Here is a 26,417-nt window from a genome sequence, read left to right on the forward strand (position 1 = left end):
TGGCAAAGATCTTAGCCACGAGAATTGAGGACTGTGTGCCACAGGTTATCCACGAGGATCAAACGGGGTTTGTGAAGGGGAGGCAGCTGAACACTAATAGACGGAGGCTCTTGAACGTTATAATGATGCCGGCGGTGGAAGGGGAGGCGGAGATAGTGGTGGCGCTAGATGCGGAGAAGGCTTTTGATAGGGTCGAGTGGGGGTACTTGTGGGAGGTGCTGGAAAGGTTCGGGTTTGGGGAGGGGTTTGTCAGTTGGGCGAGGCTGTTGTATGAGGCCCCGATGGCAAGTGTGGTCACGAATAAGAGGAGGTCGGAGTATTTTCGATTGTATCGAGGGACGAGGAAGGGGTGTCCCCTGTTCCCCCCCCTACTTTTTGCTCTGGCAATTGAACCCCTGGCTATGGCGCTGAGGCAGTCGGGGAATTGGAGAGGGCTGGTCCGGGGTGGGGAGGAGCACCGAGTGTCACTCTACGCGGATGGCCTTTTGTTGTATGTGGCGGACCCGGTGGAGGGAATGCCGGTGGTGATGGGGATTCTCCGGGAATTTGGTGATTTCTCAGGGTATAAGCTTAACTTTGGGAAAAGCGAGCTGCTTGTGGTCCACCCGGGGGGACCAGGAAAAGGGGGGGGATTTTGAGGCTCCCGCTCAAATGGGCGGAGAGGAGCTTCAGGTACTTGGGGGTACAGGTGGCCAGGAGCTGGGGGGCTTTGCGTAAGCTTAACCTCACAAGGCTGGTGGAGCAAATGGAGGAGGAGTTTAAAAGATGAGACATGCTGCCGCTGTCTCTGGCGGGTAGGGTCCAGAATACTATATGCTTTATTAACTGCTCCCTCAATCCTGTCCTGCTACCTTCAGTGATCTATACACATATACACCAAGGTTCCACTGCTCCTGCACCCCTTTTTAAGAATTTTATCCCTGATTTTACATTGTCTCTCCATGTCCATCCTACCAAAATGCATCACCTCACACTTCTCCACATTGAACTTCACCTGTCCACTTCACCAACTTTTGTCTGTATTTTGCACACAATTGCTTAGAAAAGTGTTTAACTGACTTGCTAGAATTCTTTTGAAGAGGTATCAGGGAGGGTTGATGAGGATATGTGGTGTGCATGGACCTTCCAAAAAGCAATTGACACGGTGCCACACATCAGACCTGTGAATAGTTATCATTCATGGAATAAAAAGGACAATAGCAACCTGGATATAAAATTGGCTGAGTGATGGTTTAATAGATATTTTCATTGAGATCCTATGGTGTTGGGACCCTTGCTTTAACCTAGACCTTGGTGTACAGGGCACAATTTCAAAGTTTACATATGATACTTGGAACCATTGTGAACTGTGAAAAGGATAGTGTCGAACTTGAAAAGGATATAGACAAGTTGTTGGAATGTGTGGACAAGTAGCTGGTGAAGTCCAATGCTGATTAATGCCCAAGTACTGTGTCCGTACTGTGTGCGTTCCCTTGGCCTCAGAAAAATACGTCGGTATATGTGACAATCAATCAAGTAATTCATTTGGTAGACAGAACATGGAGGGACAATATAAAATAAAGAGTACAATGCTAAAGGAGATGTAGAATCAGAGGCATCTTGGTGTATGTGTGCATAGGTCATTGAAGATGGCAGGGCAAATTGAGGGAATGGTTTATGAAGCATAAACTATTCAAGGCTTTATAAATGGTGGCAATGAGGTTGTGTTAAACTTGTATAAAACATTGTTTCAGCCTCAACGAGTTTGCATCCAGTTCTGAAGTGCCATATTTTAGGAAAGGTGTGAAGGTGGTAGACGTGGAAAAGATTTGCAAGATGGTTCAAGGGAAGAGAAGCTTCAATTATGTTGATAGATTGGAGAAGAGAAGGCTGAGAGAAGATTTGATAGAGATATTCAGAATCATGAGGTGTCTGGACAGAGTAGATAGGGAAAAACTTCCCACTTGTGGAAGGATCGGGAATGAGAGCAGATTTAAAGTAAGGAAATTAAGTAGCGGCATTGTGAGGAAATACTTTTTCACATAGTGAGTGGTTACGATCTGGAATGCACAGCCCGCGAGTGAGATGGAGGCAGGGTCAATCAAGGCTTTCAAATATCTGAAAGGAAGCATTTACAGAGTTACAAGGAAAAGGCAGGGGAGAGGCACAAGCTGAATTGCTCATTTGGAGAGCTGCTGCGTACACAATGGGCCGAATGGTCTTCTGTTGCAAAATAATTTGGTGATTGTGAAATTATATTGAACGTTAGGCCCCCCCACCACCCACCCACAGACAGCTTGGTCACTGTCTGTGTGGCGTTTGCACGTTCTCCCCGTGTCTGCATGGGTTTCCTCCGGGTGCTCCGGTTTCCCCCCACAGTCCAAAGATGTGCAGGTGTGGATTGGTCATGATACATTGCCCTTGGTGTCCAAAAGGGTTGGGTGGGGTTTCTGGGATGGGGTGGAGGTGTGGGCTTTAAGTGGGGTGCTCTTTCCAAGGCTGGTTCTGACTCAATGGACCGAATGGCCTCCTTCTGCACTGTAAATTCTATGGTTCTAATGTAACCCCGCTATTTAAAAGATGGTAGAGAGAAAATATGGAATTATAGACTAGTCAGCCTCATGTTGGTAATGGGAATATGCTAAGATTCATTATAAAATACTTATTGGCAGACCACTTGGAAAACACTACCAGGATTGGACAGACTCAGCATGAATTTATGAAAGGGAAATCATGCTTGACAGATCTCTGGAATTCTTTGATGTAACGAGTAGAGGTGGTGAGGAGGAGCCAGTGGGTGTGGTTTATTTGGACTTTCTGAAAATTTTTGATAATGTTCTACTTTGGTTAGCGTGTAAAATTAAAGAGCATGGGAGTGGGGTATGTTTTGAAATGGATAGAATACTGGTTGGCAGAGAGGAAACAGAGTAGGAATCAACAGGTCTTTTTCCAAGTAGCAGGCAGTGACTAGTGCCATGTCACAGGGATCAGTGCAAGAACCCCCAACTATTCATAATGTATATTAATGATTTTGATGAGGGAACTAAATGTAATATCTCCAAGTTTGGAAACGACACAAAGCTGGAGAGTGAGCTGTGAATAGGATGCAGAGATGCTTCAGTGTGATTTGGAGAAGCTGAGTGAGTGGGCAAATGCATGACAGATGTAGTATAATGTGGATAAATGTGAGGTTATCCACCTCGGTAGCAAAAACAGGAAGGCAGATTATTATCTGAATGGCTATGGGTTTAGAGAATGGATTGTGCAACAAGACCTGGGTGTCCTTGTACACCAGTCGCTGAAAGTAAGCTTGCAGGTGCAGCAGGTGATGAAGAAGGCAAATGGCATGTTGGCCTTCATAGCGAGAGGATTAGAGTACAGCAGCAGGGAAATTTTGCTGAAGTTATACAGGGCCTTGGTGAGACCACACCTGGAATATTGTGTGCAGTTTTGGTCTCCTCATCTGAGGAAGGACGTTCTTGCTATGAAGGGAGTGCAACAAAGATTTGTCTGACTGATATCTGGGATGGCGAGACTGACATATGAGGAGAGATTGAGTCAGTTGGGATTATATTCATTGGAGTTTGAAAGAATGAGGAGGGATCTTATAGAAAGCTATAAAATTCTAGTAGCAGTAGACAATGTAGAGGATGTTCCCAATGATAGGGAAGTTCAGAACCAAGGGCCATAGTCAAGGATATGGGGTAAATCATTTAGGACTGAGGTGAGGAGAAATTTCTTCACCCAGAGAGTGGTGAGCCCATGAAATTCTCTACCACAGAAGGCATTTGAGGCCGAAACATTGCATGTTTTCAAGAAGAAGTTAGATATAGCAGTTGGGGCTAAGGGGATTGAAGGGTAGGACAACTTTTTTAACTTGTAAAGGATGATTCACTGTACTACAACACTATTATATTCTCATGTATGTTAGATTTGATTTGAAATAGTTTCACAATCTTTTTCTTCTGTACTTTCTCAAGCTCTTTTAGTTGCCCCCATTCCAAGACTGGAAAGACCAAGTTTCTTTGGTCTTTCCTCAATTCAGGCTTAAGCCAAGTATCAGCCTCATGGTTCCCTTCTGTTGTTTCGAGGGTTTGAATATCTCTCTTAACGATTGATGACCCACTTTACTGAGTATGGGGGTTGTCTGATTTTAGCCTCATACATTTTCAGTGCTATAGCTTCCAACTTGAACTTCATTGACTTGCTTTATAATTTAGAGTTCCATCCACCCAGCTATGTTGTAGTGATTAAACATGCAAAATACTAGTTAGTTGCTCTTCCTAGGCCTTTGAATTCCACTCTTGATGACACAATTTATTATGTATATTTTCTGAACCACCCCCCTCCCCTAACGCTTATTCAGTAGTGTCCTCCCATCTCCTGAATACTGAAAGTCTTGTGCAGCCCTGGTTTTATGGATACTGGCTACCCTCTGGTCCCTCTTCCTAAATCCATACTCTTCACATGTCGGCCACAATGCATTAGCCCAATCTCATCCTCACACGTGCACTTTTCCTCTGCGACCATTTACCCGCAAGCACAGGCAACCATGCTTCCTGGAGCCTGGTTAAAATCAGCTAATTCATCGCAGGCAGTGTTGGTCTCATTGCTGTTTGATCTGTATGGCTGACTTCTACATTGGACATGAAATTGCCAGCTGAGCCATGAGAACAGAACTTGATTTTTGTTTGCACCAACAAAGTAGTAAATGTTGGTGTGGGGGTGGGGTGTGTGGAGAGGAGAATTGTGTATTGGCTATTTCTTAAATGGTGAAGTATGCTACACTATGTAATTGTAGTTCCTTGCATTCGTTAGAAAAGAATTTAATTTAACCAGTGTCTGTTTTAATGCTAAAAGTAGCTTTAGTAAGTGGGGATTTACTAAAATAATGAGCAGAATCAAGAGTATAATTTGTGCTTTCTGACACTTCATTATTTGAAGACAAATTACTGTTTTCCTGTCTCATATACACCAGAAGCTCCCGAAAGTGCTAAATTAGCTGACAGTCTGGGTAGCTAGCAGAGGCAAATCTATATTTGGCCCCAAGGCTGGTGTTGGGGAGGGGAAAGTCAGTTAGGATTTCTGTTTTTTATTTCTATCCAGTGTATTATGAAAAGCTGGCTTTGCATTTCAGGGGGAAAGAGCGAAATGAGAGGAGTCACATGGAGAGTAAGAATTGTGGTGATGCTTATTACTGGAGAACCTCGAATATGGGGGCACAGCCTCAGGATAAGGGCATTTAGGACTGAGTTGAGAATTTTTGAGGAGATGTGTTGTGAATCTTTGGAATTCTGTACCCCAAAAAGCTGGGATGCTTAGTCATTGAGCTTATTCAAGACAGGTTGACAGATACAAGGAAATCAAGAGAATTGGGGGTCATGTGGGCAGGTGGAGTTGTGATAGAAGATGTTACTGAATAGTGGAACAGATTCTAAGGGCCAAATGGCCTACTCCAGCTCTTATTTCTTATCTTAAATTCAGTTGGAAATAATTGTTAAAGTGGCTAAATTAGTAATGTATATTAGTAATTGAATCTTCTTGAGGTATTAGCCGTGGTTTAGTGGTAGAACTCTCGTCTCGGGGTCAGAAGGTTTTTAGGTTCAAGTTCCACACCAGAGACTCAAACGTCATCTAGGTTGATATTCTAGAACAGTACTGCATTATTTGGGGTGTTACCTTTTGGATGAAATATTAAACCGGTGTAAAAGATCAAATGGGTACCAGCAGTTCTCCCTGGTGTGCTGGAAAATATTTATCCCATAACCAACATCTCTCAATTTAGCCATTTTTCACATGACTATATGTGGGGCCTTGTATGAGCAGATTAGTTGCCACGTTTTCTAAATTGTAAGGGTGACTACATTTATAAAGTACGTTTGGTATGTTTGAGGTTTGAGATAAGTGCTGTGTAAATGCAGTTTATGCTTTCTTCTAGCAACGTATGGGGACTGAAAATGAATCTCTTCCATTGGAGAATGCTTCTATTCTATCTGAAAGCTCCTCACAGGAGGGACATCGACTCTGGATTGGCAATCTCGATTCCAGGTTAACTGAGTAAGTACATTAAATGGTGGTTTATTTTCCAAATAGTGTTCAGACTCAAAATATAGAACATACATAGAACAGTACAGCACAGAACAGGCCCTTCGGCCCTCAATGTTGTGCCGAGCCATGATCACCCCACTTAAACCCACGTAACCCCGTAACCCAACAATCCCCCCATTAACCTTACACTACGGGCAATTTTAGCATGGCCAATCCACCTAACCCGCACATCTTTGGACTGTGGGAGGAAACCGGAGCACCCGGAGGAAACCCACGCACACACGGGGAGGACGTGCAGACTCCACACAGACAGTGACCCAGCCGGGAATCGAACCTGGGACCCTGGAGCTGTGAAGCATTGATGCTAACCACCATGCTACCGTGAGGCCATGTTGTCACTCGGGTTGCCTTATGAGGAAAGGTCAGAGAGATTAGGTTTGTATCCACTGAGTTTAAAAGAGTATAGGACGACTTGATCAAAAAAGCCCTAAAGATCATGATGGGCACTGACAGGATGTGAAGCAGATGTTTCCCTTTGCCGAAGAATCCAGAACTAGGGGTCACTGTTTAAAAATAAGAAGTTTCACAGGTCGGCGCAACATCGAGGGCCGAAGGGCCCGTACTGCGCTGTAATGTTCTATGTTCTGAGGGTCATGAGTGTCTGGAACACTCCCTCAAAAGGCAGTGGAAGCAGAATCTTTGAATATTTTTAGACAGAGCTAGATAGATTCTTGATTAACTAGGGGGTGAAAGGTTATCTGGGGTGGGCAGGAATGTGGGGTTGAAGTTACAATCCGATCGGCCATGATTGCATTGAATGACGGAGTAGGCACGAGAGGCCTCCTCCTACCCCTAATTTGAATGTTCCTCAATCAAAAATACAAATTATGAGCAGGATGAGGCCACTTGGCCTCTCGTGGGGTTGAAGTTACAATCAGATCGGCCTTGAACTTATTGAATATCGAAGCAGGCACAAGGGGCCAAGTGGCCTCATCCTGCTCCTAATTTGTATTTTTGTAGGTACATCTATAAGCATTATGCTGAATGTTAGCATTCTCAAGCGCCTAAATGCACAAGTCTGTTCAATCTTTCTCAGTTCCCGTACTAGCCTTGTGAATCTATTCTTCTCTTCTCCAGTGCTTCTATGTCCTTTTTTAATAATACGGAGATCAGAACTGTGCACAGCATTTTAAAGGCCGCCTGATCAGAATCCTATAAATGCTTAGCAGAACCTTACTACTTTTGATTTGCACACCCCCAGAAATCCCAATGCTTTTGAGAATGTTTAGTTCCTTTACTAACCATTTAGCTCCATAATTTCTAAGATATAATTGATGTATCTGTTTTCGAGCAAAATCCTCACGTTTATTTATGTTGAATTTTAAATCTGAGATCAAGGGATATAGGCCAATGGCAGGTATATGGAGTTAAGCCACAGATCAGCCATGATCTCATTGAATGGCTGGTCAAGCTTGAGGGGCTGAATGGCCTGCTCCTGTTCCTATGAATTTATTTTCCCACTGGCAGGTCAGTAATGTGTCTAATGCATTGATCTTCAGTGTTGGCTGTACACCATTTAGTATAATAATCTTTATTGTCACAAGTAGTCTTACATTAACACTGCAACAAAGTTACTGTGAAAAACCCCTGGTGGGTGGCACGGTAGCACAGTGGTTAGCACTGTTGCTTTACAGCGCTAGGGTCCCAGGTTCGTTTCCGGCTTGGATCAACACAGTGTGCGAGTCTGCACATTCTCCCTGTGTCTGCATGGATTTCCTCCGGTTTCCTCCCACAAGTCCCAAAAGACGTGCTGTCTGGTAATTTGAACATTCTGAATTCTCCCTATGTGTACCCGAACAGGTGCCGGAATGTGGTGACGACTAGGGGCTTTTCACAGTAACTTAATTTCAGTGTTAATGTAAGCCTACTTGTGACAATAAAGATTATTATTATAGTCGCCACATTTCGCGCCTCTTTGGGTACACGGAGGGAGAATTTACAATGTCCCAATTACCTAGCAAGCACGTCTTTCGGGACTTGTGGGAGGAAACGAAAGCATCGGGAGGACCCACGCAGACACGGGGAGAACGTGCAGACTCTGAACAGACAGTGACCCAAGCTGGGAATTGAACCTGGGACCCTGGTGCTGTGAAGCAACAGTGCTATTGATCTACTGTGTTAGTATCGGCAAATTATGTTCCTAAGTCCAAATCATACAGTGCAGAAGAGACCCCTCGCCCCATCAAGCCTGCACTGACAAAAGCTTCTCTAAGTTTACGCTAACCCCGCTTCCCAGCACTTGGCCCACAGCCTTGAATGGTATGGCATTTAAAGTACTCATCCAAGTACTTTGTAAAGATTGTGAGATTTCCTGCCTCAACTACCCTCCCAGGCAGTGCGTTCCAGATTCCCACCACCCTCTTGTTGAAAATTATTTTCCTCAAATCCCTTCCAAACCTCCTCCATTTCACCTTAAAATTATGCATCTTTGTTATTGACCCTTCAACTAAGGAAAACAGCTGCTTTCTATCCACCCTGTCCATCACCCTCATAATCTTATACACGTCCAGCAGGTCCCGTCTCTGCCTTAAAGAAAACAACCAAAGCTTATCCAGCCAGCCTTTGTGGCTAAAGCGCTCCATCCCAGACAATATCCTGATTAATCTCCTCTACCCAATAGTGCAATCACATCATTCCTACAGTACAGTGACCAGAGCTGAACACAGTACTCCAGATGTGGCCTAAGTCCAATACAGCTCCAACATAACCTCCCTGCTCTTATAATCTATGCCACGACTGCTAACTACCATATTCACCTCCCCTGACACCTTCATCATTACTGTAGATTGTAACTAACAGTGATGCCAGCACTGTTCAGTGTGGAACACCACTTTCTACCTACCTGCAAAATGAAAAGCTATTCTTTAACCATAACTTTCTGCTTTGTAGCCCACTTGTTATCAATTAACCTATTTGTTTCCTGACTCCATATGCCCTAATGTTTGGTGTGAGCTGTTTGATTTCATATTGTTGGTTAAATAGTTCTCTTTAGTGTTCACTAGACTTCAACGGTAGTAAGGTTCTGCTTTTAAAAAAATGTCCTAAGATATTTAAGTATAAAAGCATTATCAAGTGTTATTCTGCTGCATGAATGTTTCAATTGGTGGATATTTGAATATGCTATTACTGTTTGGTCTTGCAGTAAGAGAAAGAAAGAAGTGAGAGAAACATATTCATGTTCACAGAATGTTCTCTGGCACCTCTCTCACTGGTGGCTTCAGAAAAATTATCAAATTAAAACAAGATAGAAATTTGTGATTAAAATAATCTGCGGGGTAATGGACTACTTAATAATTTTATGCTATTAATAAATCTGAATTATAAATGTTTGCTTTTCTGCAGGTGTTTAGTAAATTAAACTACTGTACAGAATACTTGATCATTGTAATACTTTCCAAATAACTTGGGCATCTTGTCATTCATTTGATGTATGAATATTGCTTGGGTTCTCAAAAAGCTATTGTTTTATTTGGAAATATTTATTATCTTAGGAAAAAGTTAGTACTATATTGAAATTATTCTCAGCTCAAAATGTATAGAGGGGGTTTAAGTTGCTATGGTTAGGCCATGTCTCAACTTTTATACTTTTAAGAAGTTGTCGCAGGACTATGTCAGAGTAAACTAGCATTGTTCCTTGGGGTACAATCACTGGTGATGATTGATTTAGCATATGTGGTTGACTGCTGTTTTATTGCTTTCGGTGTTTGAGATATTATTGTTTTGAAAGAAGCCTTGACTCTAATGGCAAAAAAGTTTGAATAGTTGTAATAGTGCCAGAGGAAGAGGAAAGAGAGAGAATTGGGAAGGCTGCTGTTGTGACTCACGTTCACATCAGTTGTCAGGAAATAGAAGGCAAACTTGGCCAGCAGTAATGTGCATGACCACTCCTTTCTGGGCAGCTGGAGCTTGTTAATTGTGACTGCTGTCACTCTAAAGTCTGCTTTGGAGGATATAATGTCTTTGGATCCTTTGTTGGTCCTTTTACAAAGCCTCAAATCACCACCTAGATGAAGGGATGACCAAAACTGGATGCAATGTTCTAAGTGTGGGGTGGGAATCTGTGATCCTGAGGCTAAGTGTTGACGGTGTCGCATTTCTCGACGGCGTCAACACAGCCTTCACGGCAGGGTACCATGGGATATGCACAGTGGCACCGGCGCCAATGCGCACATGCGCAGTGTCTTCCTTCAACGCGTCAACCCCAATGCAGCATGGCGCAGGACTACAGGGGCCAGCGCGGAAGAAAGGAGGCCCCCAGCCAGAGAGGCCAGCCCACCGATTAATGGGCCCTGATCGCGGGCCAGGCCACATGGGGGCCCCACCCCCACTACCAAGACCACCCCCCAACCCTTCCACGTCGAGTTCTCGCTGGCTGAGAGCAGGTGTGGACGGCGCCTGCGGGACTCAGCGTTTCTATGATAGCCGATCGGCCCATCCCGGGCTGAGAATCGGCGGGCTGGCCGCGTAGAGCGGCCCCCAACCAGTGCCTTACCAACCACTCGGGTGCCAATGGCATCGCATGTCATGGCGGCGTGGTACGATCCCCGTTGGTCACGGGGATTCTCTGGCCTGGTCCCGGGCTGAGAGAATCCTGCCCATGATCTAACTGAGGTCTATACAAATCCTATTTTATTTTAAATAGTCCTGTTAAATAGATTAATTCCTCATTTGCATGGGCTGTGGTTTCTTGACATTGGCCTTGACCTATAATGCCAACTATTCTGAACTATAATTACCTAACCGATTCAGGTCTGTTCCATGTGAACTGTAGGTAAACTTGGTGTTAGTCCTACCCACATGCAGGACATTGCCCTTAACTACTTTAAATGCCATTTGGTAGAGTTTGCCCCGTTCTCACAATGCATCTAAATCTCCTTGCAGAAAATTGTTCTCCTCCATAGTCCTAGCACTTGTATTGTTTTCTCATTCATGAAATTGCAGACTATTCCCTGCACCGATTCCTGTGCATCAACATTAGTAATTGACTTCCAATCAAACCCGTGACCGTTCTTAACTTTCTGCCTATGGGGATGCAGCCCATTCTTAATCCACTCTAGCCACTTCTCACTGGCCTTGCAGAGTAACTAATCTCTTGTGAGGTATAACCCCACTATTCCTGCAAATGCTGTCCACTCCATCAGGTGTTTTCAACTGTTTTTACGAAAGAAATTTTTTTCCCTATAGTGGGCTAGGCCATCCATAATATTTTACTTTAATCTTGTGCTTTATCACTATATCATTATCCTGTGAAAACCATCTTTTACATGTTAACAACCCAAAATCTTTCAAACTTTGAAAAGCTCCAGTAGATTTCCCCCATTATCATTCTCTGTTCAGCTGCAGGGAAACCTTTCTTCATACATGGATTAACAATTTAGTAAATCTACATTGTAACTTTTCCATTTCTGTGATAACCTTATAAATAGGTGCCCAAAACAAATATGACTTTGGTCTAATTTTTAAAAAATAAATTTAGAGTATCCAATTCTTTTTTTTTCCCAATTAAAAGGCAATTTAACATGGTCAATTCGCCGACCCTGCCCATCTTTTGAGTTGTGGGGGCGAGGCCCGTGCAGACACTGGAAGAATGTGCAAACTCCACACGGACAGTGACCCGGGGCCGGGATCGAACCCATTCCTCGGTACCATGAGGCAGCAGAGCTAACCACTGTGCCACCGTGCCGCCCCTCCCAACTTTGGTCTAATTGACATCTTACACAAGTTCAACATCACCACAAGCTTGCTTTTATTCAATATCCCTGTATATACCTGTGATCCCATTTTCTGCCTTTCATTTTTCTTGCCTACGAATATTTAAAGTTTGCCTGCACCCTCAATGTTTGTTTCTCCAGCGTGTTAAGAACCTTGCTGCTTGGGGTATATTAACTTTTACTACATATCTACATCTGTCACATATCTTCTCACTTTATCAACTTGTCTGTTCTCCTGCAATGCTGCATTCGTCTTCACAATCTTCAATGGCCCCTAATTTCTACACTATTCCTCATGCCCACGTCAAAATAATTTGGATATAAATAGAAAGCAAAAGCAGGCCCAGACAGATTATTGTGGCAAATGGTTACCCACATCCTGCCAATCTGAAAAGCATTTATTTATCCATCCCTCCCATCCCCATTTTCCCATAACTTTATTTCCAAGTAGCTACATTTCTTTCATGCTACGTAGCTTAATTTTCACGGCAGTTTTTTAATGTGATGGTTTACCCTGTGCCTTCTGAGAGCTTACATTTCTAACGGCCTTTTATCTGTAAATAATTTCTGTAAAATGTCACATGTGAAGCACACCATCAACGTGTTGTGGCCGTGCCTCTCTCTTTCTCCTCATTTCCCTCACCCAATGCGGAGTACCAAAGCCGGTTTTACTGGATTTATAGTGAGATTATTGAGACTAGCAAAATTGGAATGAACCTGTAACAATTCTAATCTGTTTAACTTCATGCCATGCCAGTACTGTTCTGATTATGTCATCAGGTGATCTTGCCAAGACAGAAAGTGTTTTTCAAAAATAAAGACAGAAATGAATTTTTCTGGCTAAATCATGAAGAATAGTGGCACCTCAAATGCTTGCCAAAGCTATTAATACATTTGTAAGAAACAGAAGTGTGATTTTGGCTCCCCATTGGAAGTAAACAGCATCCCAAAAATCTCTTCTTTTTTTAAAAAATCCTGCTTTAAGAATTTCTCAGGTGTCAGCATGAGTTTGACTTCACTCCTGAAAAGGCCCATTGCATCTAATAATTGTGTGGTGTGAACCTCAGCCATGTGGGCCAAGAAGGTTCCAGAACAAATCTCAAGCCTCTTCTGGGTTATCCAACCACCAGAAAGCAGCAGCGCATCCTGTCTGGACTGGGGAATGTGGTGGAATTATCTTAAATTGGATAAAGTGTTTAGAAAGAAAATAAAGTTACAACAGACGTGTTCCAGAAAATATTTCCACACAGGTTGTTATCGAAGTATGAAGATGAGAACTTGAGATTTTCTCGCATAAAGCATATATTCACAACATAGATATTGCAATTGTCTTCAGCATGACCCCAAATACAACAGGGTTCATTTGAAGCTGACAATCTGAATATGCTCAACAATGTTCTAGCACACCCAGATTTTAGGTTTTTTGTAGCTTTTCATGCTAAACTCTCAGCTTCTGTATTCATTTGCACTAATTTTTGAATAATTGTGGTTTCTAAGCAACCCTGTAATCAAGATAGTAGTAAAATCTACTTTTCTACATTTGTCAGGTGGACTGAAATATACCTGCATTTACATAGCGCCATTATCATTCCAGAACATTCTAAAGTACTCCATAGCCACTTAAATATTTTTGAAGTGTAATAATTGTTGCGATGTAGGGAAATAAGGCAGATAATTTGCTTGCAGCATTAAATTAAACTTTTGGTAGTTTCGGGATTAAAGGTTCGTCAACGTTGTTTGGGGATTAAATGTTCGGCAAGGTTCTGGGAGAAGCATTCTACTTTTAAGTTTTATATTTAATACATTTTTCTGACTTATTATAAGTTGACTCATCTCACTGTCAATTTATTTCTCAAGTTAAGATCATAGATCATAGAATTTACAGTGCAGAAAGAGGCCATTCGGCCCATCGAGTCTGCACCGGCTCTTAGAAAGAGCACCCTACCCAAGGTCAACACCTCCACCCTATCCCCACAACCCAATAACCCCACCCAACACTAAGGGCAATTTTGGACACTAAGGGTAATTTATCATGGCCAATCCACCTAACCTGCACATTTTTGGACTGTGGGAGGAAACCGGAGCACCCGGAGGAAACCCACACACACACGGGGAGGATGTGCAGACTCCGCACAGACAGTGACCCAAGCCGAAATCGAACCTGGGACCCTGGAGCTGTGAAGCCATTGTGCTATCCACAATGCTACCGTGTTGCCCCAAGTTCCTTAGAAATAATAGGGCACTACAGACCAATTAGACTGGCATCAGTCATCAGGAAAGTGACGGAATCAGTCATTGAGGATGTCCTGAGACTGCACTTAGGAAAATATAGTATGGTGAGAACAAGTCAACATGATTTTGCAAAAGGGAATCCTGGTTTGCAAATTTATTAGGGTCTTTTGAGGATGTAGCCAGGGGCAACCAGTAGATGTTGTATGCTTGGATTTCCAGAAGGTACTTAATAAAATGCACACAAAACATTAATATGCATTAATGAGAGCTCATTTGTTGGGGTAATGTATTAGCTTGGATGGAAAATTGGTCAATGGGCATAGAAGCAAAGAGTAGGAATTGTTGTGAGCCCCATTAATGTTCGATGCAGAAGGGAAACTTGTAGGAACGGAAGTAGGCTGGGGACTCTGGAGCAAAGGACTGAACAGGGCCAATTTCACCACCTCCTGCACATGGCTAAGCCTCATGCAGCTTAAGGTGGTGCTCAGAGCACACCTGACAAGAGCCCGAGTGAGCAGGTTCTTCTCAGAGTGGTGGACAAAGGTGAACGATGCCAGCCAACCTCGGCCACATGTTCTGGGCCTGCCCCAGACTTGTCGGGTGCTAGACAGCCTTCTTCGAAGCGATGTGCAAGGTTGTGGGGTGAGGGTGGAGCCACGTCCGAGAGTGACAGTCTTCGGGGTATCGGACCAGCCAGAACTTCATATGGGGAAGAGGGCTGACGCTCTTGCATTTGCTTCCCTAATCGCCCGCCGGAGAATCCTGCTTGGCTGGTGAACAGCACCACCCACAGCTGCAGGCTGGCTGGCAGACCTATTGGAATTTTTCCATCTGGAGAAAGTGCACGTCTGAGGGTCGGAAGATGGCTTCCACAAAGTATGGGGGCATTCGTTAGCCTGTTCCAAGACCTGTTTGAAGCCAGCAATGGGTAGAACAGTGGGTTGGAGAGGGTGGGATGTACAAGAACCACCAGGGCCACAGAAAGCAGACAGGAAAGGGGGGGGGGGGGGGGGACTGGGGAGATAGACCCAAGGAAATGCCGAAGGAAATCAGAGGGCCCCTCACTATAAGAATAAAACAAACGGCAGAACAAACCATCTACTGTGAAAATAAGGACCTAGGATTGGACCCGGAGACAGCAGAAAAGGAATGGGGGGGGGGGGGGCAGAGGGCAGTGTCAAAAGGAACAACGTGTAAATTCTAACCGTTTCCTCCATTTCTTGCACAATGTAAAAATACAAACTTGAATTTAAAAAAAATTTTTAAAGAATCGAATCTTGGAACGCTGGTTCTTCACTATTTTTGCAACTTGGGAAAAATGTGAGAAAAGAGATAGAATGCAGTGAGGAATGGGTCAGTTTTGTTGTTATTAAACTTCAAAATACACATAAAATCAACAGTAAAGAACAACATTCACAATTAACAACAATAATGGTTACATAGATCATATACTTAAATTAACCCGCAATCCAAAGCTATCTACTTTCCTAAATTCTGAGAATACATCCCCCACTCCTCAAAAAAATCCCACATATTTTAACAATGTGAGCCAAATCCAGAAAATAATAACCACATAGGACCTGTAGATTTTATTTGGGGACCATTCTTCTAGTTTAGAGTAGAACATACGAGGTCGAACATAGACTTCTGCTTTCTGCACAACAACCTGATCCTCAGAGAGCCCTGCTTTGCAACTGGGCGTGGCGATGATCTAGGTCCTTGGACTATGCGGCACGGTAGCAGTCGTTAGCACTGTTGCTTCACAGAGCCAGGGTTCCACGTTCGATTCCAAGCTTGGGTCACTGTCTGTGCGGAGTCTGCACGTTCTCCACATGTCAGCGTGAGTTTCCTCCGGGTGCTCCGGTTTCCTCCCACAAGTCCCGAAAGACGTGCTGTTAGGTCATTTGGACATTCTGAATTCTCCTTCCGTGTTCCCGAACAGGCGCCGGAATGTGGGGACAAGGGGCTTTTCACGGTAACTTCTTTGCAGTATTAATGTAAGCCTACTTGTGACAATAAAGATTATTATTATTCAGTTTATTAGTCTCCACTTTGTTCAACAAAGTAGCTATTTTACCCTGCTAAAAGGCTAGGCTGCATCTCAAGTCCTCCGTGCAGCTAAATCCCTATCAGTTTCATTTTTATTCAATTCTTTATTTTTAATTTAATTCCAACTTTCTAACAGAATAAATGTGGCATTTTCAAGTTGGTAGGATTTAATTAGTGGAGTACAGCAAGAATCAGTGCTGAGACCACTATTTACAATCTAAGTTATTGACTTGGATGAAGAAATAGAGTAATGTATCTAAATTTGCTGATGTTGCAGACTTGGGTGGAAATGTAAGCTGTGAGGAAGACACAAACTGCATGGAGATCCAGGCAAGAAGTGGTTGAATAACCAAATGACATTTTGCGGGGGGGGGGGGGGGGGGGGGGGGGTGCGGCAGTGGGAGGAAGTGTTACATTATTCACGTTGGTAATAAGAATAGGAAAACTATTTTTTAAAAGGCTTAACAATTTAAATGTTTGTGTTCAGAGGGTGTATTCATACAAGAAATATGGAAAGTTAGCTTGCAGGTACAGCAAACAATTAGGAAGGCAAATGGCCTGTTAGCTTTAGTTATGAGGGATTGGGCTACAAGGATAAGGAAACTTAACTGCAGTTGCATTGAGCTTTGTTGAGACCACACCTAGAATTCCTTACAAACAGTTTTGACCTCCATATTTAAGGAAGGATATCTTTCCTTGGAGGCAGTACATTGAAGGTTCTCTTGATTGGGCTCTAGAATGAGAGGCCTGTCCTATGATGAGGTATTGTGTAAGTTGAGCCTATATTCTCTGGAGTTTAAAAAATGCAAGGTGATCTTTTTGACACACACATGATTCTGACAGGGTAGACATTGTGAGGCTTAGTTTTCACTGGCTGGGAATTCTAGAACACTGGCATGGTATCAGGTTTAAGGGCCAATCATTTATTTTATTCTTTCTGGGATGTGGGCATCGCTGGCTAGGTCAGCATTTATTGCTCATCCCTGGTTATCCTTGAGACGGTGGTAGTGAGCTGCCTTCTTGAACTGCTGCAGTCCCTGGGGTGTACGTGCACCCACAATGGAGGGATTTCCAGGATTTTTGATCCAGCGACAGTGAAGGAACTACGATGAGGGGAAATGTCTTCACTCGGGTTTGTGAATTTTTGGAATTCTCTACCCCGGATGGTTGCAGAAACTCCATCATCGAGTATATTCAAGACTGAGTTTGATAGATTTTTGATCTCCTGAGGAATCCGCGTTATGGGGATGGGGGTCAGGAAATCGAGTTAAAGTAAAAGATCAGGCATGATCTTATTGAATGAAGGAGCAGGCTCGAGATCTGTGCAACCAATTCCTTGTGTATCTTATGTTCTTAACTTTCGACTGTTCCATAATATTTCTAAATGTGAAAGTTTTCTACATGTCCGCTCCAAAAGTTTGTATATTAGATGAGCATATAAACTTTAGTACAGCTCGCTCTCCACTTTTGGAAATAGTGCCTCTGAACTCCACACACAAACCCTGTGGGAAAAGTAAAGGAAGATGGTCATAGATCTCCTGTGTTGTGGCTCAGCATTGTTGTACTTCCTCAAATATTACTTCAAGTAGGAAGGCCCAATGTTCCAACATCCCCACAAAGAACACTGGTCTCGTAAGGTCAAGGACTCGGGTGAGACCTGAACGCTGTCATTACAGGAGGAAGAAGAATACTGTGTCCCATGGACCAGTCAGATTGCTAAATGATCAGCATTTTATAAGAAAGGAATGGCAATGATCCTGTGAACCCCACAGGAATTTCAAATTACTGGAAGATGATGCAGACTCTGGGCCAATGGAATCACCTGACAGTATAGATGGACAGATGTTCTGCGATGTTCCCGAGATTGCTGTGTGTCTGATCAGTGTTACCACAAACTTTGTCTTACTTTGTCCACCTTTATTTCATTATTGACCTATCTCAAGCCTTGGATCTCCTCTCCTGATTTATTTCTGTTCCTGTTCCATGGTTTGTTGTGAAATCTTCTATTGTCCATGTGTCTTTGTTTGTCAGTCACATCAAAGATATCTTTCTATATTGCCACCTCTTTGAAAACTATGTTTCTACTCTGACCATTAATTCCTGTAATTCCAGCTGTCCTTTATTTACCCCTCACTCCTCTATTTCTTCATGCTTCCAGTCTGTTGTATATTAAAAACACCATTACTCCATGTTTTGGGTCCTATCTTCGCGCCTTTCTTGTCATGTTTGATTCCCATTAGTTTTAAATGCTTGTCTCAGAAACTGATCTCTTTCAACCCAGCTCTCCCTGCCCCCCCCCCAGCTTCTGATTTCTGCCCTGCATGTAGCCTTTTTGTTTTTCTTTATTTTATGCCAGCCTCCCCGCACAGGCGCCGGAATGTGGCGACTAGGGGCTTTTCACAGTAACTTCATTGAAGCCTACTCGTGACAGTAAGCAATTTTCATTTTCATTTCATAAGCCATAATTCAATGGAATTAAAGTTCGATATGTTTCTGTAAACTTCTGACGTCCATATCTGTACTTTGTTGTGCATTCCTTGCAATTTTTAACGCCCTTATATAGTTTTCCCAAAGGGAGTTCTTTTGTCCAGCCTCTCTGGGTGGTGACTGGGGAGGTGAGCACCTCTGTACATGAAGGTTACTGCTAGAGGGAAAATAAGGGAAGTTGCTAATAATCCCATTAAAGCTCCTGCATTTGAAGTATCAGCACGGTTAGGCTGTTTCAGTGAAGTTAGTTTGATTCTAAATTAAATTTTGTATATTAAGAATGGAGGCAAAACCAGAAAGATACGTTTACTCAGTTTTAATTTGTCATGTGTGTTTACCAGTAAGATCATGTCAATCACAGTAAAATAAGGATTTCTATTAAATGTGATGTTTGGCTATTTTTTTCTTCACTACCAGCTTTCGGCATAGATCCATTAGTAACTTCCCAGTTCAGGCTTTCCCATTGTGATAAAAGGTTATAGAAAGTTGCGGTCTAATGGTTGGAAAATAATAATACTACAATAGCTCTTTAAAACTAGAGGCTCTGTGGAATGTTTTTGAAACCTGGCAATGAATTGGGTGGAAATGGCATGTTTGATTGACAAGTTGTGGTTACAGCTGTCTAATCCATTGCTGCTGTTGACCATGTCCTTGAAACAGAAGTCTGAACCTAAATAGCTGCACTCAAAATAATTTTGAACTTATTCTTCCAGAAAGATTTGGACACTGGATGTCATTTGATTGATTTTATTAGATTGTAATGTACCTTGTTTCTTTCTGTCAAACTGATATTGGAAATTGAACAATGGAAAAAGGGGACTGTTGGCTTTTTGGTGCATTGCTGTTGCCATGGTATTTTGTGCAATAAATATTCATGGCAATTTTCTTTTCCAAGCTTCACCAACAAACTTTTTTCCCCCAGTGCATCACCAGCTGCCTGTCTTGTTTTTTGGTATAAAGTATATGTTTTTGTTTTGTTCGGGGGTGGGCCAACCAGAGGAATTGAATTGAAATGTGCAGAATCCCAAAGTTGATCCTACTCAAAAACTAAAACTGTCTGTGAAGCCTTGGCAAAAAAATGCCCCACATTTTAATTGAAGGGAAAGGAAAAAGAAACAATATTTCCAAAAGAAGAAATAGTTTTCCCTGTCATGGATGGGCTAAATTAAAAAGATTTCTCCCCAGTCGTATACTTTTGCTTTTCTGCCACTAACCATGTCCTCCCATGACACCCTCCATATAGCACTGATTCTGCTAATATGCCTGTTCCGATGTTCATTGCCCAATTCCCTAAACCACCAAGGTATGTATTCAACAGATAAAAGACATGGCACATTGGTCCCTGATGCTTAAGAGGTTCCTATACTTCAGCCTTAACTAAGTTTAACAAAATGTTCCAGCTTGAGATGAAAGCAACACTTCAAATAGAGTTCAGTAAAACCATCTTTTTGAATTTACAATTTAGGCTATACACAAAGTTTGTTGAAATTATGTGTAGGCGTCCAGGTTTGAATTTCCTATCGTTGCATTCATGTTAACAATATTTTCCCCTGTTTTGCAGATATAACCTTCTAAAGCTACTCCAGAAATTTGGAAAAGTCAAGCAATTTGACTTTCTGTTTCACAAATCGGGTCCACTTGAGGGACAACCTAGGGGCTACTGTTTTGTCAACTTTGAGACAAAAGTGGTAGGTATTTTCCCAAGGATGTTATTGCTTTTTTGCCACTGAAGATTTAGTTCAATCGAGACTTTTTAATTTTGTATTTATGTTGCATACTTGCGTGGATTAAAGAAATCTGGCTAGTACTACGGTTGTAATCAAACTATTAGTGAGGTCAAGCTTGATGTGAAACCCCAATGCAAAAATTGCTTCCAAGCTTTTTTCAAATAACTGCTTTATATGCTTACCAAAGTTGTATTAAAATTTATTTATTTTATCTGTCGCAGTTACAGTGACACTGTAATTCCCCATCCACACATTTTCTCACCATCTTCTTTAGCCCCTGCCACTGTTACAAATCTATCCAGTTGTCTGTTGTACCCACTTTTTATTCACCTTTGTGACCTTCCCTGTAACTTACCGGCCTATTAACTTGAATTTCACTCTTTACATTTTTATTAATCCTCCTGTGGTAGAAGAATTTGCTGCAACTTTGTCAATCTTCCTCATCCTGAAAACATAAATTAAGTTTTTTTTTAAAAAGGTTTAGGACATTGGGTAGTTGATTAAGTAGGTCATGCTTTATATGTTGTGGCATACACCGAAACCCCAATACTTATTAGCTTAAATTACAATGAAATGGTTTGTACCAAGAAAACAAAAAAGCTTACTTGTCTGAAAACTACCAGCAAGATGGCTAGTATGGTCTTCTGTATGCACAGTCCTTAGTTCAGTAGCATTTTTGTATCACCGGGCGTCATTAATAACAAACTCTCAAAATCTTAATAATTAAATGTTAAAGTTTCCTGAGCCAAATGCTATCTACGACTAGAGCATGTACATTATGCCATCATAGTTACTTCATATCTATGTCACACCCTTGGAACTTTATGAATGGCGATCCTTTTTCTAATGTCTTACGACCAGTGGCATCATAGAATCATACAATTTACAGTGCAGAAGGAGGCCATTCAGCCCATCGAGTCTGCACCGGCTCTTGGAAAGAGCACCCTACCCAAGGTCAACAACTCCACCCTATCCCCATAACCCCCTAACCCTGTAACCCCACCCAACACTAAGGGCAATTTTGGACTTTAAGGGCAATTTATCATGGCCAATCCACCTAACCTGCACATATTTCGACTGTGGGAGGAAACCGGAGCACCCGGAGGAAACCCACGCACACACGGGGAGGATGTGCAGACTCCGCACAGACAGTGACCCAAGCCGGAATCGAACCTGGGACCCTGGAGCTGCGAAGCGATTGTGCTATCCACAATGCTACCGTGCTGCCCACTAATACTGTTTTCCTTTTTTTAATAGCACTCAGTGTGCTACCTGCTCATTTCTTTCAAACCTCACTGAGCAGTGTTAAGGACTTTATTTGTGATGGGATTTTAGTTTTGACTTGATTCCTAGTGTTAGATATTAAATTTAATGGAGCACAAAATTCACAAACTATGTATTTAATTATGTATACAAGGAAAGTTGCATTTGGTTCTTGAAGGGATCATTGAAATATTTATATAGAAACCAGTTATTTTCTATTTTCACAAACCATCAGGATATACAATTGAGAATTCTGTAAACCATTGGTTTGGCGAAGGTTTCAAATATTAGAACATAGTAGCAACAAAAGAAAATAAAGACCAGATGACCTTTGCAGTGAACAGGAGGAAAACCTCCTGGGCCAGTCTGTTTACTAGTCAACTGTACAGACCTTAATAATTGGTGACCTTGGGTTCCCTCCCTCAGGTATTTTTTTTCTATTGGCTTCACTTCCTCTCATATGCTAATAAGATGCAGTCAATATTTTCCTACAAAGAAAAAGAAAACCCTCAAATCGAAAACAGCTTTGTGAAGAGTAACCAACTTCATTATGAATGTTGACTTACATTTACCATAATGTTAAAAGCGAGACTTCTTAATTATGTTGGACTGACTTTGTACTTTCTAGACCTACTTTTAACAAGAGTAGGGACAAAACCTTGTTGGCTTTAAAAGCAAAATATATGATTTATTAGCTCTGTTAAGTTGGGAGGTTGTGAATGTTGCAGGAATCCCAGCATTATGTAGGATAAAGCACGTGGGACTGACCTGTCCTACACAGCAATCAGTACATGTTAATTGTACTCTCTTTGGCATCAATTTAGTCCAACAAATCTGTGCTTTTCCATTGGGTCCAATCTGTCCATCTTCTTGTTGGATCCTTTATCCATGTTCAGCAATATCTTCAGATTCTTTTTGACCTAATTATATTCTATTTGCCTCAACAGTCTCCCTGGGTAACTTATTGCACCAGTTTTTTCCTTGCCTGCATCTTTTGTGTGAAAATATTCTTCATGGTGACCATCCTACTTTATTTTTTAAAGAGATTTAACCGTGTTAGTTATATTTAAAACAAAATCCTAAATCAGCTTTGTCAGTCTTCAGAATTCTGAAAGTTAAAATTCAGTCAGTCTGAAGACTCTTAAATAAGCTCAATTTAATTCTGCTTGGAACTTAGTTTCCTCATTCCTGGATTCTTGTTAGTTGCCCTATTTGCAAAGAATCATAGAACATCACAGTCCAGAATTGGCCATTTGCTTCAGGTTTGTGGTTACCAGTCTCATCTCAACTGCTGTTGCTCTGTAGAAATAATCCTTTGATATTTACTTTTCATTCCATCATAGTTCTGAAATCCTTGATTGGATGACACTTTCACTCTTTGCAGCTTTAGTAAAAATGCCCAAACGCTTCAAGCTTCTCTTTCTAATTCTTCCTTCTTGTTCTTCATAATAACCTGGTGAAATTACAAGGCACTTTTTCTATTACATTTATAATTACCTACAAGTCTTTCACAACCCGCAATAATAACTTGCATTTGCATAGCACCTTTAGCATCGTAAAATGTCCCAAGGCGCTTTACAGAAGTGTTAAGATTTGACACGAGTGGATTTTTTATGGTGTGTATGAGAAAGGGTTATGGAGTATTTTGTCTATCTTTATTGTTATTTCTTTGTTCTTAGATTGGGATGGGAGTGTTTTGCATATATTGTGTAGTGGGGGGTGGGACGTTAATTGTTCTGAGGGATATTGTTTTACGGTAATGTTTGTTTTTTTTTTCCTGGGAAATGTATGGCTCCCAGTGGGATCGTGCTCTTTGTCGGGATGTTGAATTTTTATGTACTTTTGTAGCCAGGATGGGTGGGGCTATTTCTTTCTCTTTTTATTCTACCTGGGGTCATCTTGCTAGCAGTGAATTTTTAGCTAGCGAATGGACGCGAGATGGTGGAAAGTCTGCGGCCTGTTTTTCATGGTTCAACAGCATCGTTGTTTTGTTGGGGTTGGGAGAGGATATTTTTCTTTGGAATGTAATCAACATGTGCATTTGGGCGGGGTCTGTTTCGGGGGTGCGGGGAGGGTTAGTTTACTGATGGTGACTATTGGGTTTTCTTTGTTTCACTTGGATTTGGAAGCCATCATGGGTGGGCTTTGGGCCAACACCCTTTGGGCAGGCTAGGGGGCGGCTAGGCGCAACAATTTAAATCAAAAAACAGGTTCTTTTTTCAGCAGACAACATCATGTCGGACCCGTACGGTGGGTACGTAATGATCATTGATATTGGTTAATGTATATGCCCTGAATTGGATCTGAATCCCAGATGCTGGGATGGTGAGGCCATGTTGGGGATCCAGCCTGGGTGCATTGGTGACTTCTTCATTTCTGTTTTCCCCAGCAACATACTGCCTGAACTCAGTGGTCATGTCGACATTAAGGATATAGAGACAATTCAGGCAGCACTTTATGTTTGGAGCTGTACCGAGGATGGGCCCTACTGGTGCTAATTACTTATTTGAGCCATCAAGACTGGACAACACGTTTGGGATGTGGGTAGGGAAAGGGGCTTGAGAAATTGGAGAATTTGTTTGGAGTGGGATGGTTTGTCAGCTCGGATGAATTGTCGGGGAAATTTGGGCTTGCGGGGTTGAACTCATTCAGGTATCTCTAGATGTGCAATTTTGTACGAGATCCTGCCTGATATTTCTAGTGGCACCGCCGACGTCTCTGTTGCAAAGCATCCTTTCACTGGCAAGGTCAGAAGAGGAGGATAGCACATCCGGCATTTACAGATGAATTCTGTCTGAGGATTCGGGCTTGGCAGATGAGGTGAAGGCAGAGAGGGAGTTGGGATCTCTAGTGCAGAGTTTTTTAAATTTGGAGTACCCAATTGATTTTTTCCAATCAAGGGGCAATTTAGCGTGGCCAATCCACCTAGCCTGCACATCTTTGAGTTGTGGGGGCAAAACCCAAGCAAACGCAGGGAGAATGTGGAAACTCCAGAGCCGGGATCGAACCTGCGACCTCAGCACCGTGAGACAGCAGAGTTGGGATCTATAATGGGTGATAAGTTTTGGAATGAGGCCCTTTGTAGGGTGAACTCCATATCTTCGTGTGCACAGTTTGGGATGATCCAGTTTGGGTGGTGCATAGGACGCATCTGACCAAAGCTAAGAAGAGTGGTTTCATTTCGGGAGGTAGCAGACGGGTGCAAATGGTGTCCTGGGGGCCGTCCGATCACACAGAAGGTCTGGTCTTCACACACAAGGTCTGGTCTTCTCCCAAAATGCTAAGCTTCTGGGTCTCCTTTAGCACCATGTCAATGAATAACTATAATCTTGCTGATCCTGGTGATTTGTCTAGTTTAAGTTTTTAGTTAACTTTATCATATTTATCCCTTCTTAAATAAAAACCAACAACTGTTTGAAATTCTCTATCTATCTCCTTTGTTAAAACTGAGGGAATGAATTTGCTTATTATGTCTACCATTCCCTTATCCTTCACAGTACATTTTGTCCCTTAGCACTTCTGTCTCTTGCCACTAAGGTATTGACAGGTTTTTCCATTTTTAATTTTGTGGAAACACTAGCTGCTAGGGCTATGAACTCTAGGCCATGAAAATCCTGGATCCTCGTTCTTTCACCCAATCTATTTTTTTCCGATATTTCTCCGTTTAAAAAAGCGCTGTCTGCGACTTCAGTGTTTGAACCAGTACAACTAACAACTTGGCAGAATTGGTGTTTAACACTGGTGGGCCACTAATGATTATTTCTAATGGATTTATTATACGATGACAAAAAGCAGAACGTCATTAGGCCTACAAAATTATTCTTAATTTCCCTACATCAAGCAGCACCATGAAGGGCAGCGTGGTGGTGCAGTGGTTAGCACTGCTGCCTCACGCCGCCGAGGTCCCAGGTTCGAATCCTGGCCCTGGGTCACTGTCCGTGTGAAGCTTGCACATTCTCCCCGTGTTTGTGTGGGTTTTGCCCCCACAACCCAAACATGTGCATGGTAGGTGGATTGGCCATACCTTTTTATTATTGGCCTCACGAAATTGCCTCTTAATTGCAAAACAAAAAATAATTGGGTACTCTAAATTTTAAAAAATCAATCAGCACCATTGATTGCCAAGATAACAAACCAACAGATTTGAGAGTTCATTGGGAAATTTGCAGTACTGGCCCAAGCCCTCATTCAAGTTCTGCTTGCATATAGGCTAAATGGTCTGGATACAACACTTTGTTATTTGACTCTGGGGTGGGTCTGAAATCAGGTAACATCGCTATACTAAATTAACTGATTGATTAATTACAGGTTTCAAGTGGAGCTCGCCTATGCCATCTAGATTCACCATCTAGATCGCATGTACCAACTAGATTTTAGGGCCCTGTTTTAATACTGTCCAATGCACCATTCAAAGTATTCATGACATAAAATAGCAGTTGAGCTGGAGTGTTGTATATCTAGCCGGGCTTATATCCAAGCTGTAACAATTAAGGGGTTAAGATGACATCATAAATGATGATTGAACCTCAAGTGGCTTGTTAATGTTGTCTGAGTGGCATGGTTCTGTTGCAGCTCAGACTAGAGTGTTTTATATAATCAAACGGTTGAGCTATCTCCATACTTACGATTGTTACTGCATTGAAAGGTATTCCGTAAATGGCCAACTAAGGATGTCACCTGCTCAGATTGAGTTAGCGTATATTCTAATCAAAGGTTTCAAGTATATTTCATTGTACGATGCATGGCGAGTGGTCAAGGAATGGTGCTGGCACATAGATATGCGTAGATAATTTTGTTTTCCATGCCTAAACTTAGCTGTTTGTTTAATTTACAATAGTTTGACCTCCAGTTGGATGTTCTA

At 42.2% G+C, this 26,417-nt stretch overlaps 1 protein-coding gene across 1 annotated transcript in view; it reads left to right on the plus strand.

Moving 5' to 3' along the window:
- rbm18 (RNA binding motif protein 18) overlaps positions 1-26,417 on the plus strand; it is a 47,332-nt gene that overhangs the window by 5,347 nt on the left and 15,568 nt on the right. The window contains exons 2-3 of the mRNA XM_038781947.1: positions 5,918-6,036; positions 20,128-20,254. Of these exons, the coding sequence (XP_038637875.1) occupies positions 5,924-6,036; positions 20,128-20,254 (240 nt within the window). The 5' untranslated portion in view covers positions 5,918-5,923. The remainder of the gene's footprint in view (positions 1-5,917; positions 6,037-20,127; positions 20,255-26,417) is intronic.

The sequence above is a fragment of the Scyliorhinus canicula genome, chromosome 21 (genome assembly GCF_902713615.1).
Source record: "Scyliorhinus canicula chromosome 21, sScyCan1.1, whole genome shotgun sequence".
NCBI lineage: Eukaryota > Metazoa > Chordata > Chondrichthyes > Carcharhiniformes > Scyliorhinidae > Scyliorhinus > Scyliorhinus canicula.